Below are 19818 nucleotides of genomic sequence, written 5' to 3' on the forward strand. Positions count from 1 at the left end.
AGAACCACAGACCACCGGCAGAGCAGCAGTGCACAGGAAGGGACGGGGGCAGGAGAGGAGAATACAAACAACCACAGACCACCCGGCAGAGCAGCAGTGCACAGGGAGGGACGGAGGCAATCTGGCAAAGCTCACCGGCCTATCCTTGGCAGGTGTGCAGTGCGCGTCGTTTATTTATTGAAACATATGCCATCTGCAGAAACACTTTGGCAAACATATAAAAACAGGAGCGGCCCAGCACTCCGTGCACACCGACCTTGGCAGTGAAGTGTGCGGCCTTTGAAGTGGCGGCGCCACGTGCTCAGGTCAAAATGGCATCAGGTACAGAGAAGACAGTGACTGGCTGAAGCGCGCTGACCACTGACACTTACTGTACGCCGTAGTGCGGGAGTAAAATGTGAATGACACTTGAACGGAGCAATAGATGAAGAGGGCTGTCTCGCTGTATACGTTAGTGCGGGCGTAAAATGTGAATGATACTTCAAAAAATCAATGGATAAAAAGGGCTAATGCATGCTGCATGCTCTAGTGGGTGGATGCTAGTGCGGATGATCCTTGGACAGAGACATTGATGAAGAGGGCTGACCGAAATCCCCTATTTGTATGGATTTGTTTAATGAATCTTTTGGAAATCATGAGACTGGAGTGATCAGTGAAGCCATTTCCATGCTCAAGCAGATAAAAAAAGAGAGCTGCAGGTAAGGTGCAAGGTGGGTCAGAGTAATGAAGACAGTGATGGGAGAAGGAGGCGGCCTTGTGCTGTGGCTGACAGACCGCGTCTGGGGTGGCACCTGACACCAGCTTCTGCCTCGTGCTGGCTGCCAGGCTGCCGGGGAGCACGGGAGGTGGGGGGAGTGGATGGACACCAGGGCTACTATCATCGTGGGCAAGGTTACCCTAGCCTTCTACTCTACTCTAGTGACCAGTGCTGTTAAGATACGGGAAACACACTAGACCCATAACACATCCATTGGCCCACATGAGATACATTGCCAAATCATAAATTATTTGTGCCAAACACCGGAAAGTGCAAAGCAATACAATGCAATAGTGTTATGTCCGTGGTTGGATGGAACAGAAAATAGGCTCAGGCACCAAAATAAAAGTGGCCTCTATTAGTGAATTAAAAAGCTAAACAAGCATTGGCATAGCCAATAGGTCTCACCTTTGAGACCTCATAAGTATCTCGACATGCAGCGTGTTATCCTGGGTGCTACAACATCTACTGTTACTTCACGTGCCACTGGCGAACAGCCACACACACCCCCAAGGCTGGGCTTCCATGTTACTTAAGGAACACTGGAAATGCAATTTGGGCCCAGATATGGCAAGTTTGCAACCTAAAGGAATTTAAACAATGAATACAAATAGACAAAAGTTGATTTTTTTTCTAAGTCCCATCTCAGAAAGTTATTCAATTAATGCCTTCACTAACTTCACCTTAGTTCACAATCGGTGTATGGTGCAAGGAGTATTCTGATGACTCTTGTTAGCCCTGGAGAATCTCTGATGACGCTTGTTAGCCTTGAAAAAGCCCCAGGTAAACTTACCATTGGGGGGCGAAACACGTGTCGGCTTTTGGTTCTTGGCTCAAACCTGTATGACCTTCTGTTTGGGCCTTGATTCATTGCTCAAACTTATATGGCTTCTGCTTGAATGGACATCAATAAATAGCTTTGGATTCCCCATCTCAACCCAAAGTGTTTATTCTATATTGCAAATCATCATAAATTACAAATCTGGAATCTTGTATTTGAATACAATGTGGGTTTTCAGTCCTCCACTGCTTCAATGTTTGTTTTAATATCCGGGAAGCCAACAGTAAAAACCAGCCCAACAGAGCATTGTACAGGCTTACAAACAACTGACCCTGCAGGCAAGCCTGTCAGACACTGCCTAAATTGCCCTATTGGCTACTTCGACCCTGGTAATTTCTCACTACCATTTCTTCGTTGTTTGCAAATGTTGCAAAAGCTGGAAAGATACTTGAGTTTTCCAAGCTGTATATAGATTTGTTTCTGTGAGGGCTTTGGGAGCTGACAAGGACGTACTGAATCTTCTGACAGCTCTGTGGTGTTTTTGGTCGACATCTTCAAGCCTAAAGGTGAACTCATTGTAGGGGGTCTGGAGTCTGTGTTTTCTCACACCCGGGGCACTACCAGAGGAAGCCTGTAGTCCGCTATAAGGCTCTAGTTACACTGCTGATAACTGGTCACCCTGTGTCTCCTGCACCATGGGCTTTAAGACTCCTGGCCCTGCGCTCGGTCATCAGGTGCCTTTGTTAGAGTTTTTTCACTATGATTAAATATCCTTATACACTGGACTTCCTATCCAGCACTTTGGAGCATTTCACTCTCTGTCTGTTTGTGTCCCCTGTGGGTAGACCGTCTTTGTTCCTGGCAGCGTGTCTGAGACCTGGGGTCTGTTCCTTGTCCAGCAGGAGGAGGATATTACTTCTTTCCTGGCGAGTGTCCTGAAGGCTGGGGCTCGCTCTGTGTCCAGCAGGAGAAGGTTATTGCTGCTTTCCTTGCAGTTTGTTTTCTGATACTGGGCGCGTCACTCGTGGGTGCACGTGGTGTCTATTTATAAATAAAATATAATAAAATAATCACCAATAGTAAATGAAATAATACACTTTATACAGATTTCCACCACATAAGAAACAACTATATATCACTGGGTGTATGCATAAGAAACAAGTAAATGAAGTATATTTTGAGTTATTATTATTTCTAATACTATACTGATTGGATACTGTACATTATTAACAGTTGAGAGAAGCCCTGATGAAGTCTATGGGGAGATGTATACTCAGACGAAACACGCGTTGGCTTGGCTGTAGCTGCTAAAAAGGAAAGATTAAAGAAGATGATGAACAGTTCAAGCGGACCATTTAACTTTTGATTGTTGGTGTTTATTAATATTACTTTAGGGATTTGAGTGCTTCCATTGAGAAATTTAGTTAGGGACAGCCTTATGGCTTTCCAATTCAAGGTTGTTTTGGGGAACAACCTTGGGTAGCACCGTCCATTGGACACTCCATTTGTGACGTAGTAGTGAGCGCCCCGTTTTCTTCTTTAAAACCCCCTTTTGTGTTATTAGATTTCCTTGCAGTTTGACCTGAAGACTGGGGGTTTGCTCTGTGTCCAGCAACAGGAAGGGGGTTATTGCTGCTTTCCTGGCAGTGCCTCCTGAAGTCTGGGGCGTGTTCCGTGTCCAGCAGTGAGGAGTTTGGGGGGTGGGGTAGGGGGGGTGGGGGGGGTGGGAGTGGTTACTGCTGCTTTCCCGGCAGTAGGTGTGTTTGATGCCCACTGTTTTTAGGTCGCGTGCCCAAGCACTTTGACCTGTTGTTAGTATTGTGGGCTTTTAAGTACGCCCACCACACGCCCATCACTTTCCATCGTTCTTGGGCTTGTCTTTCAAAAATCCTTTATCATCATTGGTAAATGCTTTACGTTTGTCCCTCCTTGGGGCGGTTTTGTTATCGCCTTGCAGACTGCCCCTGTTACATGGATAATTGCACAACTGCTGATACGTTTGACTACGAGCAAACTTTTTTCCTTTTGTGTCTCTCCTTCACGCTCATGGCGGCCGTGGCGCTTCGAATCAGCTCGCTTTTGTCAACTGTCTTACTTTTCATTTTCAATTTGTGCGGCACGAAAAGTCCAGTTAGGAATTTACAACATTAATAGCTCTAACTCCAGCAAATGCGAGACCCACTGCATTGCAAATGCTTGTTCTTTTTCTTTTTAATGGGTATACATTTTTCACGTAGTGGATTGTACCGCTATCGTTGAATTATGGTCTACAAGTAACAGATGTTATCCAATTTAAAGGGACTCAAGTTTTTGGCCTTTGAAGGATAACAGTCGAAGTTGGTCAAGATTGGAATGAAACTCGTAACCTGCAGATCACAACAGATGCTAGAAGCAAGGCCCTAGCTCACTGGGCTCTCCTGGCAGCCTGGGTGTTTTTGCTGGTTTTTACGTTTGTCCTTTTCAGAACATAACCATTTTGGTTTTTGTTCAGCTTATTTTCCTGCGTTGATAGGTGCAGTCAAACAGGCTGGTTTATGTGTGTGGTGCTGCTGTATTTGTTGCTTTCACGTAGCGCTCAAGCTGCCAAGAGGCTGCTTCAGAGCACTAATGAAAACAGAACATGGTCACAGATCTAATGAACCGTGACCTATGTGTTTGTAACGCATTTCTGACAGCAGCTTGATTAGTTTGAAACATACATGACGCCAATACAAGAAGTCTTCGACTTCTTCAATAAGGCCCTGCATTCCTTCCTGTCTCGTCACTGTGTGACAGGCATACCCCTGGGCAGGAGAGTGCCTGTCAGCTGTCTGCTGAGACACATTTCACAGCTGCCAATGTGTCTTACAGCTAAAGGTTCTCATTAGGGTGCAATGTATATGGCACACCATTGATAATTTGCTGGTGAGTGAGCCCTGCAGGTGTGTTTGCGTCAGCTGCGTTTCCTAAATCTGAATGTGCCAGGACAGAAGAGGTGGGGTGGGGTGGGGGGCTCTCTGGGCCGGGTCCTGTTGTAGGTGTTGTTTGGTGTGTTTACCGCAGAGCAGGCAGGTTGTATGCGTACCTTCACCGGGACATCAGAGTTGTGAGTCTCCATGAGTGCCTGCCACGTCATTCAGGTATACGTTGAGGAGATCTGGACTGAGGTAACATCCCCGCCCCGTCCTGGACGTGCTTGCTTGTAGCAGCCTGTCTTCGAGTTGTGTAGTTTTCAGTGCATTCTGTAGGGGTATCAGTGCCTTTAAGTGCATAGCCTGCCTTTACTCCTGGGACACTGAGTTTCAGGAGGGCACGCCTGTGCCAGTTCGAGGCAGGGCACGGGCGAGGGGGCGGGGGGGGGGGCTGTCAAGGGACGTTCCATGCTGTGTTATAGAGCCAGTCTAGGGTCCCTTTTTTAGGTCTGGCTTGTCAGTGACGCTGTTGCAGGGACTTATCTACAGAAAACGAGCATTCAGAAGCACTACTGAGAGAGAGTCTTTGGCTCCTCCCAGGCTCCCACACGCTGATTACCTTGTGTACAGCACTTGGTTGCACAAGAGTTGTTTGCTTTCACTGAAAGGAGGACTTGGATTGCGCGATTTGCTTTGTGGGACTGCACATGCTCAGTGCAGCAGGACGGAGCTGGTTATGTTTATCAAGGCCATTTATCATTTAACGTTATGACAAAGGCATTAGTCCTGACCAGAAAACCGTATGTTAAAGCCAATAGACATTTAAGAGTAGATTGTTAATACACTCTGTTAAAGCCTGTGAGACGTTTGGTGACACGGAATCTCCCAGGTTGCGACAGTAAGTAGGGCTCTGGGTGTTAGCCGCACCCTCTTCCAAGTCTTTAAGAAGGAACATTTGCACTGCGATAATCCTTTCTGACCACTTTAGAAACATTATATTTCATTTATCTGAAACAAATTTTATAGGTATTTGTATTTTTTTTTACTGTGTGCCTGATGATTGCCTGAGGCAAAGTCCACGCTTTAGGAGGTATTCCTGAGTTAGTTATGCTGGCAAGCTAACAATTAAGGCTAAATGCTTGATTGGTTCACAGGGAAAAGTTATGTCAATCAATCAACCAATTAGGAATTTGTAAAGTGCACTAATTACCCGTGAGGGTCTCATGGCACATAGGAGTGGGGGGAGTAGGGGGTAGGTTCTGCTTCTGCTCGAACAGCCAGGTCTTGAGAAGTTTCCTGAAGGTAAGGCGGTCTTTGGTCTGGCGCAGGTGAAGAGTGTTCCAAGTTTTGGCGGCGAGGTGCGAGTATGATCTACTGCCGGTTGTAGATCTGCAGACGCGTGGGACGGTTGCGAGGGCGAGGTCGGCAGAGCAGAGATGCCGGGTTGGGGTGTAGAAGGAGAGCCGTCTGTTAAGGTATTCTGGTCCGGTGTTGTGCAGCGCTTTGTGAGCGTGGGTGAGAAGTTTGAAGGTGATTCTCTTGTTGACTGGGAGCCAGTGCAGGTTTCTCAGGTGGTCTGTGATGTGGCAGTGGCGGGGGATGTCCAGGATGAGGCGTGCAGAGGCGTTCTGGATGCGTTGCAGCCTCTTCTGGAGTTTGGCCGTGGTTCCTGCGTAGAGGGCATTGCTGTAGTCCAGCTTGCTGCTTACGAGGGCCTGGGTGACTGCTCTTCTGGTTTCGGTGGGTAATCATTTGTAGATCTTTCAGAGCACGTGGAGGGTGTTGAATCAGGAGGAGGCAATGGCGTTGACTCGCTGGGTCATGGATAATGAGGAGTCCAAGATGAATCCTAGGTCGCATGCGTGGTCGGTGGGAGTTGGAGCGGCTCCGAGAGTGGCAGGCCACCAGGAGTCATCCCATGCAGAGGGGGTGGAGTCTAAGATGAGGACTTCCATCTTGTCGGAATTGAGTATGAGGCAGCTGCTCTTCATCCATTCGGCGATGGCCTTCATTCCTTCGTGGCGGTAGGTCTTGGCGGAGTCCTTGGCGAGGGAGAGGATCAGCTGGGTGTCGTCGGTGTATGAGATGATGTTGAGGGTGTGGGATTGGGTGATGTTAGCGAGCGGGGCCATGTAGACGTTGAAGAAGGTCGGGCTGAGGGACGAACCCTGGGGTACGCCGCAGATGACTTCGGTGGCCTCTGAGCGGAATGGGGGGAGGCAGACTCTCTGGGTTCTGCCGGTGTCACAGATTCCTGCATTGCTGAGGCGTGAGCGTAGGGTGTGGTGGCAAACGGTGTCGAACGTGGCCGAGAGGGCCAGGAGGATGAGAGTTTCGGTTTCGCTGTTGTCCAGTATGGTTCTGATGTCGTCGGTGGCAGTGATGAGGGTGGTTTCGGTGCTGTGGTTGCTGCGGAATCCGGATTGGGAAGGGTCTAGGGTACAGTTCTTCTCGAGGAAGTGAGTTAGTTGTCTGACAGCCTTCTTGATGACTTTTGCCGGGAAGGGGAGCAGGGAGACAGGCTGGAAGTTCTTGAGGTCCTTTGGGTCCGCCTCGGGTTTTTTGAGGAGGGCGTTGATCTCGGCGTGTTTCCAGCTCTCTGGGAAGGTGGCGGACTCAAAGGAGCTGTTGATGATCTTCCGTAGTTGGGGTGCGATGACGGAGCTTGCATTGTTGAGGATGTGGTGAGGGTAGGGGTCAGATGGAGAGCCGGAGTGGATGGTGTTCATGATTTCGATGGTGTTGTTGACGGGGGTCCAGGACAGCAGGAGGTTGGTCGGAGGTGAAACTGTGGTGTTGGTGATTGCCGGGGGGTCTGGGTGCTGAAGCTGTCGTGGGTGTCTGCATTCTTGCGTGGAAGTAGGAGGCTAGGGAGTCACAGAGGTCTTGGGATGGTGGGATGTCATTGGCGTTGGAGCTGGGGTTGGAGAGGTCCTTCACAACATTGAAGAGCACCTTGTGGCTGTGTGCGTTGTTGCTGATTTGGTCTTTGAAGGCAATTCTCTTAGCGGCTCGCATGAGTTGATGGTGTCTGCTGATGGCGTTTTTGAAGGCTGTGTGGTTGTCCAAAGTCTGATCTTGGCGCCACTTTCTTTCGAGTCTTGTAAAACACCACAGGTCTGATCTGTTTATTATGAAAAATTATGAGAAAGGCAGATGGTCAGGCTTATCTATTGTGAAAAGCATTTGTTAAAGTCAAAGGCCCTTAGGAGTGGAAGGTTATCACACTATGTAAAAGGCTGTACACATGTTTTGTTACATGGACTCTCACAGTTTACTGTAGAAGGCAAGAATATTGTTTGTGGCAACCCGCCATGAACACATTTTGCCGGTAGAAGATAATCTTTGTTAACCCGTCCCAGAAGGTGCTGTTTATTGTTTTGTCAACATTAGTTCTGCACATATTTTTACTTTTAAGACTGAATGGCTGATGGGTGCCTTGCATGAAAGATAGGAGAAACGCATTAGGTATGAGTTGGTATGGTGTGAAGCCAATGATAATGGCTACATGCCTGAACTGGTTCACCAGAAAAATTATTTTAGATGCTATTGGTGTGATCTGACTATTATGAAACGTTACTTCAAAGGCAGTATTTATTGAAATAAGCATATGTGAAAACAATTCTCAATTTTAATGGTCTGTTGCTATTTACACTGTATTGAAGGCTGAATATTTTGCTCCATGGAATCTCACAGATTACGATGCTGGGCAAGGAATTTGAATTTAATCACACTTGCAGGCAAAAACTTGGGGTTGGAGATCTGCAATGTGATAATCATTGTTAGGTGCTTTTGGCCAGGGTTGCATACTGTTTTGCCAACAGAAATTGTATACACATTAGTAATTATAGGACTGTGTGTGTAATGATTTCAAGCTTTTGCACATTGCAGTAGCTCTGAGTAGTTCATGGCGATAAGCCAGCAAGAAAGGGTAAATGTCTGATTGGTTCATTGGGAAAATGTATGTCAGATGCCACAGGTCTGATCCTTTTATAATGAAAAGTTATGACAGTGGTAGTAGGTCTGACTTATTTAGTGTGAAAAGCATTTGTTAAAGCCCATGAGCCTTCGAGGGTGGATTGGTATTACACTGTGTAAAAGTCTGTGTTACATGAAAGCTAACAGAATACACACTAGATAGCTACAGGGGGAAACAGCCTTAACAACGCGTCTCGAGTCACGTTGTGCCTTTACAACGTGGCCTGAACCACGAATGCGTCTTTACAACGCTATCCTTTACCACTCAAGTCATTACAACGACTTGCCTTAGGGAACGTGTTGTTGGACTGATGTTGGACTTTAAGTCCAACACTTTCACTACTGTGGCGCTGACTGGAGTTGGAATAGTAAACTATACTATTCCAAAGTCCAGCGCTTTCCCTAAGGCAAGTCGTTGTAATGACTTGCGTGGTAAAAGAATGCGTTGCAGAGACGCATTTGTGGTTTCGGCCGCGTTCTTAAGGCAGGCGTACTAAAGACCTGCATTGTTCCGACACACAACCAACTACAGGGAGTAGACAACTGCACATATAGTTTTCCCAACGTGCAGTGTTCTACTTATTCATATTTTTATGACTGTGTGCCTGATGGTTGCCTTGTAGGAAAGCTTCTGCTCAATATAGAGTGCAGGAGTTGGTTATATTGTTAATTGAGTTTTATAGGATCGAGGCCTGATTGATTGATTGGGAAATGCTAGATCAGATATCGCAGGTCTGATCTTTTATAAAAAGAGACAACAAAGACAGCAGGACTGACCTTTATGAAAAGCAAAATGAAGGCCAATAGGCCCTACAGGTGGGTTATTATGACACCCTACTAATACCTGTCGACAGGTGTTTCGTTAAATGTAACCTCACTAACAACCTTACTAAATAAGGGCTTTGGTGTCCATTACCTATGTTGACAATCCTCGCTAGACCCCATGAGGAGGGCTTTAAAGTGTGGCCATCTTCGAGGCTCTTGTAATAAAAACACATCACTAAACGATACATACATATAAATATATACATGCATAGAACTTCCTTGCATGACCCTCTTCTGCTGTTGATCTGTTCAATGGTCATTTTCACTCTGCTTCATCAATGACAATAAACACCATGTGGCGATGGGTCAGCCCACTTCATCCACCGCTTCTATAGTTCTATGAGGGAGGGCATTTTTGCTGATCATAGGAGTGGCACAGCTAGTAGGCCCTCCCTTTAGTTTTCCATTTTCCTTTTTATAGATCCCTGCTAGTTTTTTCCTTCTACTTTTTTATTTCATGGTTATTTTTTTAGAGTGTAAAGCATCTCCCAGGCAGTACTAATGTACCCCTCGCTTACTGCTTATTTCATCTGTAATGTGATGCATCCTGCCTGGCCACTGCTTCTAAACCAGATAGCCACCTTAGAAAGGTATTGCCCAAGGTCTACCATTGTTTGTCATTCTAAGATGGCCAAAACGTTCCTTCTAAATCTGGCGGACATGTTGAAACTTTAAAACACACTATGTGCACGCCACTGGAGCTATGCGACAGGGGAGGGTCAGTTTATGCAGCAGGGCTGAGTAAACTTTGTGGCAAGAAAAGGCAAATTATGCGGTGCAATGAGGTGCATTTTGTGATAGTATTCCTTTATTAGTTTACCATTTTTACATTGTCTAGGTACTGGTTGCACCTCATTATTACCAGTTTAACACCCAAACACAGCAATAAGCAAGAGCAAGGTGCCCAGCCAACTTTTGCAATGGGCCTCCCACTCCGCAACAACGCGTCGCTGATATTTGGTAACTTTGAGCGTGATACAATTTTTTTTATATAAGATCTGCATAATATGCAGCCGCTGATAGATAATGTGGGAAATCTATAATGATGTGAAAAAGCAGTGGCCGCACAATCGTGTAAATCCAGTGGACCTGACTTTGTACAAAATCATTGTAAGACGGCCTTCTACTGTGATGTTTCATTTTATTATTTCCAGCATACAGATCAGGCAGGTGCATGTTTACTCTAATTTATCTTGCTTATGCTTGTTGAACTTTTGTTTGCATTATCCTATGGATGGGTAAGTAGTTGAATGGCAGGATGTGTGTCAGAGTGCATGTATGATGACTTATTGAGTGCTTAGATTAACCAGTGACTAAAGAGGCATTTTCAGTGATAAGCTGGACCTACTACCCTGTGTAACTTCACAACTTTGCTTTTCTCTACAACGACCAGAAAGCAGTATGAAGGAGGGTACATGTGCTGACCAGGATGCCAGGTTCTGGCCCTGGGAGAGCCACCTATACTTTTTGGGTGACTGTGATCAGGAAGTCAAGGCCTCGCATGCAGAAGTGGGGAGAACATCCAGTCAGGCACAGTGCGCCACTTTACGTAACCCTTACATACTAATTTGCTTATTCCGCATTTTCACATCACATGTGCAAGACCCAATGGATGTCGGAGCTCTTTAGCCAAGAACTGGTTTCCACTGCATGTAACCTAAGAACATACTCTCACCTTGTGTCAAGTGTGTATCTTATCCCTAACTGGTATTGTTTCACCTACATTATTGAAACCCTTATCTTACACCTGACCATAATGTTAACCCCTGCGAAAAGCGTAACGTTAACTTTCATGATAACTCTTAAAACATTCCTGACAGTAACCCCAAATCTAATGCTATCCCCAATCCTAACTCCCAGCACCAACGTTCCTCCCCCTGGTGCCCTTGAGTTTACAGCACTCCTGGACACCAATGCTTTACCCACCTGACTTGCAACCCTCACAGCAACCATGAATCTGACCCAAATCTTTATTTCAATCCTTCAGTCATGCACAACCCTAAAACTCTGTAACCCTCAGCCAGCCTTACTACTGTCCCCATAGCTCAAACCTAAATCTAACCCTATGCCAACCTCAACCATAATCCGGACGCTTTCCGTCGCCAAAAGCAATGCATGATGATAACAAACCTGAACACACATGATCAACTGACCTCAAGGCTGAAGCAATGCTGCAATGATTCACCTGAACTCTGAAACTGTTTTCTTTACGGGTGATTCTCTGTGAGGGGTTTCTCTGTCGTGGAATCATTGCCATGACTTAATCCCTTGACTATGGATTAATAAATGCACCGGAACAGGTGCAACTGGCCAACTGGGATGATTTCCCCTCTTGAGGGTGATAAAATGAGTACCATTGAAAACAGTGACAATATCACCACCACAACGTCAGATTGCATCAACACGTGCTACATAAAAACATAATACGGCTGTTACTAATTACTACGTCCAAGTAACTCCTGGGTTTTAGGGATCTCTGAACACTTTGGTCTTTCCTCTAATGATGGTCCCTCTAATTTGTTTCCCTGTTGTTTCTCTTCCAGAGAGTGAGCAGCAGGAATTCCACCAACATCGTTTACCCTCCACAGCTCCCTCCAGACGCGACTGGCATCATGTGGCTCCTGGACAGAATACGTGGGTCAGCGGACCACAGTGGTGCCCGAGCTGGAGATTCAGGGGACAAGCAGGGCAAAGGACAAGGCTACAGCAATGTCTTGACACCAGACAAGATCCCCGATTTCTTCATCCCACCCAAGCTTGCCATGGGGGTGCCTGAGGGAGCAGAAGCCGGGGCTGAAGGGAAGACCAAGTCCAACATGGGAATGTCAGCCTCGGAGCAGAACCTGTCTGTCCGGAAGTCCCAGCGCAGCCCACGGCTTCCGGCCAAGGCGGCTTCAGAGAGCAAAAACCTACTAAAGTCAGCCAACAGGCACATCATTCAAATCGAGAGTGCTGACGAGTGGGCCTCTGAGGAGGACTTCAATACCAACGCTGATCCCCAGTCACAGACGGCCATGTCACTGCCCTATGTGCCGAAGGCTCAGACCTCCTATGGATTTGCCACACTTATGGAGAGTCCCCATACCCGGCGAAAAGAGTCCTTATTTCACAGTGACCATGGAAGTCTCTCTCAGTGCCAATCCCAATCCAATTCTCCAAACTCCCAACGCAAGAACCCCAATGGAGAGAGCGGCCACCTTAACCCATCAGACATCAACATGTCCCTCATGAACCCCTACCGGTACTTCAGTGGCGGGGAGAGCGACGCATCATGCTCCTCCGCAGAATCCTCCCCCTTCAGTTCACCCTTGCTCTCCAGGTCTGTCTCTTTGCTAAAGATCTTCAGCCAAGACAGTCAGTCCAAGATCATCAAGTTGAAACATTCGGTGGCCAGGAACAGTTCTCTGTCGACGGACGAGTGCAGCTCTGCTGATACCAGCCCAAGTGTGCCGCGGAGACTGCGGGGCGCCATGAGTGCAGCAGGAAGCAGCGCAGCTCAACAGGGGCTTCTACCCTTGGACCTGCTTCAGGAACGCGTGCATAAGGAGCACACCATCAGCTTGAGCAAAGGAGGCAGTATGCGGCTGGGTGCCGAGTATGATGCATCCAATGCCCGCCTGCGTGTCCGCGTCATCGCAGCAGAAAACCTCTTCGACAAACTCTGCGACGTCAAAAGCATCAACTGCTGCGTTGTGCTCTACCTCAACCCGGGCAAGGTGCACAAGCAGAGGAGCAACATCATCAAGAACAGCCGGAACCCGGTGTTCAACGAGGACTTCTTCTTTGACGGGCTGGTGTCCGGCAACGTCAAGAAGATGGCGCTGAAGTTAAAGGTTGTGAACAAAGGGAGCAGTCTGAAAAGGGACACTTTACTTGGCGAGAAGGAGATGCCACTGACGAGCCTTCTGCCATTCGTATGAACTGGTGGCAGACGGGGCTTGGTGATGCCCCGAGAATTTAAATAGCACTCTGGACAATTGATGACTCGAAAGAAGGCAATATAAGTAGACTGGCTGTGGTGGGACATTTTCATGTGGTCCTGGATTTCACTCTTCTCCCCATTGCAGTCTGGTAGTTGTAGTCCATGGGCTATTACTTGAATCTTGCGCTATGCCGAGGAAACGCCTGGGCACTTTGAAAGACCAAAGAGGTCTTGGAAGACCACCGATTTATGATACAACAGGTCTGTCGAGGCGCTCTCCATCCTAGCATGTGTGCCCTCTTCTACTACACCTTGAAAGAAGAGGGCACCCTGGGATATCTGAGGGTCCTGAGGTACAGGGCTACAGGTCTCTGTTTGCCAAAACAGGCTTCACGAATGCCGTCTGCAAGAGGGCACCCACCCTGGGATGTGTACGCAGACCTCCAGGTGGGGGTGGTGGCGTTCACACTCTAGGGGTTACATGGGCCTTTCATAAGCGCTAGAACCCTCAAACAAACCGGTTCATTTGTTTCTTGAAAAGCACAAGCGTTTGAATGCTTCGACCATGACGTACTAGCAGTGCTGCACCCCATCTCCCTCCCTGAAACACCAAAACACCAATTTTTCATACTTCACAAATCAGTGTAGACACACACGTTGGTGCATGATCCCAGGGAATTTTTCTCCACTCGGTGAAGGGCACAAAACTGACAGGGAAGAACATAATTGTCTTTGGTTCACAAATGTGGGGGAGCACATCCCTGAGGATTGTGTGTGGCCTCTCCCCGCCTTTAACCACCTCCCCCCCCACCTGTACAGGTGTTTAAAGCTCACCTACCTTTCAATGAATGTTATTCAAGTCTCAACCTGAAGGTTTGGACCTTCGACAGAGCCCCCTGGAACGAGCAGGGTGAGACCACATCAGCCTCTTGTTTATCAATGGTCAGGGGGTGACTCAATTTACAGACGAGGTTGAGAACTGGAGACACCGTGTGCTGCAGCGAGCAGTGAACCAGGCGAGCAGTAGATTGGTCTGGCCATGTATTTGTTTCCGCCGACCCTCGCCTGGACCCTTCTCCCTCATGGTAGCTACAGTGCAACTCGAACTGAGGGTCTTCTGCCTCTGCCATAGGGGTGCGCCTATTCCTCACCAGTGAGAGCCCCACAGTGCCCTCTATACTTTGCCTCTTGTGTGTACCAGAGGTATTTGGGGTCATCACTACCCTGCACTGACGTGGGCAGTAACCAGAGCACAGGCAGCGCCTATAGTTCGGTTGTAGGGGGGACGTATTTTTATATGACGATGGGTGGGCCTAAACTGAGTGTTTATGGAGCTGGTGCCAGCGTCTCGATTGTTTCAAAATTTCACCAGGCATGCCCAAGCAAGAGTATTTTATGCTAGAATCACACCATCGACCCAACCATTCGTTCCGTGGCTTAAGTGAACACATACTCCGTGTGGAAGAGGAGGTGTGTATGATACCCCCACCTGCCACACCAGACACCCTTCCCCGTCCTCTGATAGGTGGTATGTGCAGAAAGGAAGGTGGATGGCAGTCCTTCAGCAGACCGCCCAGACCTGGCCGAGTACTTGTTGACCCGCTGCGGAACATGTTATACATGCCATGGTAACCGCTAGTGTGGAAGCAGAGGGCAGTGGGCTTGTGATGAGGTCATGACAAGCGGGTGGTGAGGGTTATTTAAATGGCAGTGCTCTTAGCCAATGAGAGTAGGGCTTGATATTGGTGTTTCTATTCCTAACTCCCACCCACATTGCCTATTCCATCATATTTCTTCTATGCAAAGACAAAACATCTTCAATATTCAGCTCAATGCTACCCTCCTCCAACACCCAGTGCATGGAAAACCCCACGGCATGCCACTAGTCTTGGTCATAAACAATTAGCTTTCGTGAGCCCAGGCAGCTATGAGGTTACTGTCCATTGAGAGGGAATGGGTCCTTTCCTCGAGAGGGGTCAATTGTTTCTGATGATAACATCTGGTCCTACAGGAGATATGGCACGTCCGTCCATAGAAAAATGTCAGGTCATCCATAGAGTGTGATCTTGTCCATCCATAGAGAGGGGTCAAGTTCATCCATAGGAGGGCTCAGGTTCCTTCACCGTGAGGAGGCCAGGTCATCCATAGAGCAGGGATTGTATCCATCCATTGAGAGAGGTAAGGCCCATCCACAGAGAGGGGTCAGGTTCATCTATAGAAAGGGGTCAGATTTATCTACAGAGGGGGACCAGGTGCATCCACAAAGAGGGGTCAGATCCATTCACAGAGAGGGGTAAGATCCATCCATTGAGAGGGGTCAGGTCAATTTATAGAAAGGGGTCAGGTCCAACCATAGAGATGGGAGAAGTGATCTACAGGGAGAGCTTAGGTCCATCTATTGAGAAGAGTCAGGCCCATCCACTGAGAGGGGTCAAGTCATCCACAGAGAGGACTCAAGTCCATCTATTGAGAGGTGTCCGCTCCAGCAATAGAGACAGGTCACATCATCCACAGAGAGGGCTCAGGTCCATCTATAGAGAGGAGTCAGGTCAATTTATAGAAAGTGGTCAGGTCCAAACATAGAGATGGGAGAAGTGATCCACAGAGAGGGCTTAGTCCATCTATTGAGAAGGGTCAGGTCCATCTATTGAGAGGTGTCAGGTCCACCAATAGAGACGGGTCACATCATCCACAGAGAGGGCTCAGGTCCATCTACTGAGAGGAGTCCGGTCCATCCACATAGATGGGTCAAGTCGTCCACAGAGAGGGCTCATATCCATCTATTGAGAGGGGTCAGATCCATCCACAGGTGTGTGGTCCACATAAAATATTAATCTCTGCTCAAATGGCCCTAACTACCTGCTGAATTGAAAGGGAGATCCAGGGTAGAGAAGAAGAGGTTCTCCTTCCCTGTCCTACATCGCTAACAATCACGAGCAGTAGGCGTAACAGAATGTTCCTTCGTTTGATTACATCTCCCGGGCTTCTGAGATCTACTGGGACATCTTGGCCACTGGATGACCCTTTAAAGAAGGCACCGACTGGCAGTGATGGCCTGCTTCATGCAACCTGCATATCCCAGATTCCATGCTTCAGGGCGTGTAGAGAGGTTTTGTTTGTAGTGCATGACATAAAATACATATATAAAAGGTCACATCACACACCTGCACAAATATCCTGTGTATACACAAATTCGCCCACTCACAAGTCGTCCAAATGCACATTGCATCGGCTTGCAGGTAAAATATGCTTTTTCATATCACAGGGTATAGATGCTGTTTGTGCAGCTGCTCATGGCCGCCCCCTGACCCCACGCCTCCGAGCTAGGGTTTGCAACTGGAAGAGATGTCAATTCTCCCATAGTTGCCTTTTATTTCTCCCTCTCCTCCCAGATATGACAAGGTTTTTATTCTCAATCCCCTCAGGTAGGGTCCTCCCTGCATCTTGGGAGGTTTGCCATCTGTTTTTGGGCACCGAGCGAAACATGCCACCCACCCTTAAAAGCTCCATCTTGACGTAGATCGCCTCTGTCGCGCCAAGATACTTCAGGTGAACCAGGGCTCCCCCAGTGCACGAGTCATCTACACATTCAAGGGAGTTGAAGGAACTCAGGAACACCTCATGGAACCGGACAGGCTGATGTAGGAAGCCATCTCACCTCGCCAAGAAACACCACCGTCCGGAGCACCTTGGCACCGCTGTCTGACCTGGGCACTGTAGGTGGTTGCAAGCAGCCAAGTGTGCTGTCTTTCCTAATATCACACCACTTCCCAAGTTGTGCCCCTGAAGTAGCGTGCCTGGACGAAGGGGGCATCCGGGCATCCCTCCACCCTCTTCCCAAAGACACTTGTGGGAATGTGGTCCGTAGTCCTTGAATGTGGACAGCCCACCCTTCCCCCAGTCCGCCCCTTTCATCATGTGGAGCGGCATAGCCATGGGGCAGATACTGGCCACATCGAGTGTGGAAAACCTGTAATATGCCAACAGGTGCACCATCTGCCCTTGTGCTGACTGTACGCACACCACGGAGCCTCTCCTTGGGCAGAGGGGCGCGCACAGGCGATGCAGCCGCAGGAGAGGCACAGCCAAGCGAGCGTCGCACTTCCAGCCAGAGAGGGGTCTGGATGAAGATGGATGAGGCAGTCTGCTTTGTAGCTATCCGACGCACGGGGGGGGGAGTTGGCGCGGGAGGACGGTGTAACAGAGACATCTCTAGGAGGGTGCAACACTGATACTAATGTTTCGTTAAATATCCCGTTCATCATCTGGTGGTCTTGCTGTGACGGGAGGACCGAGAAACCCTTTAACAGTGCTTCAGATTGGGGAGGGACCTTCGCCTCCTCGCGCCAGGCGGGGTAGAGCCCTCTGATGAGGCACAGGGTGGGCCAGCTTCTCCTGCTGAGGGAGCTATGAAATGGCACCACATGCCTGGGTCTGGGTCGCCTGTGACACCCGGTTTCCTTTGTGTCTGGCCCGGTCTGGAGAGAGGAAGATCTGTGCAGTCACAATGCAGTCCCAGCCCAATGTGCACGGAGTGCCTGCGCTGGGAGAGCAAATGATGTGTTTGCATATTGCTCTGTTTTACGAAAGATGGTTTGGTCTTTAAGGTCACAATGCCAACAGGTTTCAGGGTAGCCACCCCTTCAAGCGCGAGGGAATGAACTGTACCTCTGACCCACTTAACCTGCTAGAAGGTGGGGGGGGGGCATACTTCTCTTCTCTTTTGTCCCTCAGACGTCTGTGGCCTGTCCCCTACCCCTCTAGTCCCACAGAGGGATGAAATATGCTGCCGCTGACCTCCCATCTCCTCGCGAGATGAGGCATTCTAGACATCAGCTCTCCAAGAAGAAAGCGAGGTACCAGTGGGCTCTGTCTTCCACGAAACAAACAGGGTATCATTGAAGGCTTCTTTGGAGTGAGGTGACATGTCTCTCACTCCCTCCTCCAGCAGAGGTATGACATATGCCTCTCACCCCTCCAGCAGAGGCGTGACATATACCTCTCCGCCCCTCCAGCAGAGGCGTGACATATGGCCCTCGAGTTACTCCTCCAACAGAAGCGTGACATATGCCTCTCACCCCTCCAGCAGAGGCGTGACATATACCTCTCCGCCCCTCCAGCAGAGGCGTGACACATGGTCCTCGAGTTACTCCTCCAACAGAAGCGTGACATATGTCTCTCACCCCTCCAGCAGAGGCGTGACATATACATCTCCGCCCCTCCAGCAGAGGCGTGACACATGGCCCACGAGTTACTCCTCCAACAGAAGCGTGACATATGCCTCTCACCCCTCCAGCAGAGGCGTGACACACCGCTCTCACCGCAGCTCAGACGTGTCAAGTGAGAGCAGCTCATCCAATCATGTTTTACTTTGTAATTTGCCACTTGTAGTTCTGCACAAGAGGGAACGCCAAGTTCAAATGGCGGACTACACAGCGCTCTGAAAACCACATAGCGCTATGTACACATTCTAATTCACTAAAGAACGGAAACACAGACTGGACGAATTAACTGGTTACACCTGACATGGGCACGGTGAGACCCCTGGAGAGCACGTCTCCCACTTGTCTCTCAATGCAGCCCCCGAGGACGGCGTGCCCCTCGCGTCCACTGAGCAGGCACCCTCTTCTGCACAGATCCTCTCCCATCTCACGTGTCTGACAGTGCCGGCCTGTGTTTGCATATTTAAACTCCAATAGATGTGGCAGGTGGAGTGGGCGAGTCGCTCTTTTGCCCTCCCGTAGGTGCTTTTTGTTTACTTTGTCAGAAGTTGCGTGGCACGCACGGCAGGTGGCATCTGCGCGAGTTTCACGTACCTTGGCATCTACTCCCAATCTTCCCTGTCACTCGAACCCTCTCCACAGCTTTGCACTGTAAACATGCCTCTGAATGCACATGCACGGGTCGCGGGGGGGGGGGGGTCTTCAGTATTTCAATATCTGCATGCAGAACTCTTTTTGTGCATAGGATTCTCTTCCCAGACTGCCCTGGCTCCTAACCAGCACGTGCCAGAATATGCCCCCCACAGGCTCTCTGAACCCCTGAGTCCATCATCCATGGTCTTCTACAGCCTTGGTGTCCAACGTGCAGACCTTTACCACTTTCACATATATGTAGCGATGTACAGCCCGGGGGTACCCCTGTGCCACCCACCGTCCAGGGCCTGGTGGGGTGATTCCATGCACTGAAAACTTTGGTCTTCCAGTACACGGTGTGAGCCACTCACATTGGCTTTGCTACACTTTAGAAGTTGAGGGCAATATTGTAAGAAGTAATAAACTTTATGTGGGGGGACTGATTCTTGAAGCAGGTGACAGAAGATCACCATCGCCGTGGGTTGGGTGGACTGGTTTCCGTTCTCTCCTATCTGGGGGCACCGGTGAACCTTGGGGTTTGTCGGGGATACAGACCCATTCTGTGCCCAGCCTTTGTCATTTGTAGCCTTTCGAATCAGTGTTTAGTGAGAGAGTAAAAGAGCTTTTGCCTCAGAAGACATCAGTCTTTGGAAGAAACACTCTTAGACATGGTTTGCCCATGGCCAAACTAGGGTTTTTGGTGTTGCTTTCACCAGGGATCTTGGCTGGGGTCATGCTGCTTTCCACAATTAGCACATGCTAGTCTCTCCAATGGTACTCATGACTCCCCTCCCACCCAGGGGAATTTC

The 19818-nt window shown here is 48.8% G+C and overlaps 1 protein-coding gene across 1 annotated transcript in view; it reads left to right on the forward strand.

The window, feature by feature from the left end:
• Positions 1 to 19052, forward strand: part of C2CD4C (C2 calcium dependent domain containing 4C) — a 63624-nt gene extending 44572 nt beyond the window's left edge. Inside the window, exon 2 of the mRNA XM_069217581.1 lies at positions 11776 to 19052. Coding sequence (XP_069073682.1) covers positions 11845 to 13152 — 1308 coding nt within the window. The 5' untranslated portion in view covers positions 11776 to 11844 and the 3' untranslated portion in view covers positions 13153 to 19052. The remainder of the gene's footprint in view (positions 1 to 11775) is intronic.
• Positions 19053 to 19818: the final 766 nt, after the last annotated feature.

Source organism: Pleurodeles waltl, chromosome 12 (assembly GCF_031143425.1).
Source record: "Pleurodeles waltl isolate 20211129_DDA chromosome 12, aPleWal1.hap1.20221129, whole genome shotgun sequence".
In the NCBI taxonomy this organism is placed as follows: domain Eukaryota; kingdom Metazoa; phylum Chordata; class Amphibia; order Caudata; family Salamandridae; genus Pleurodeles; species Pleurodeles waltl.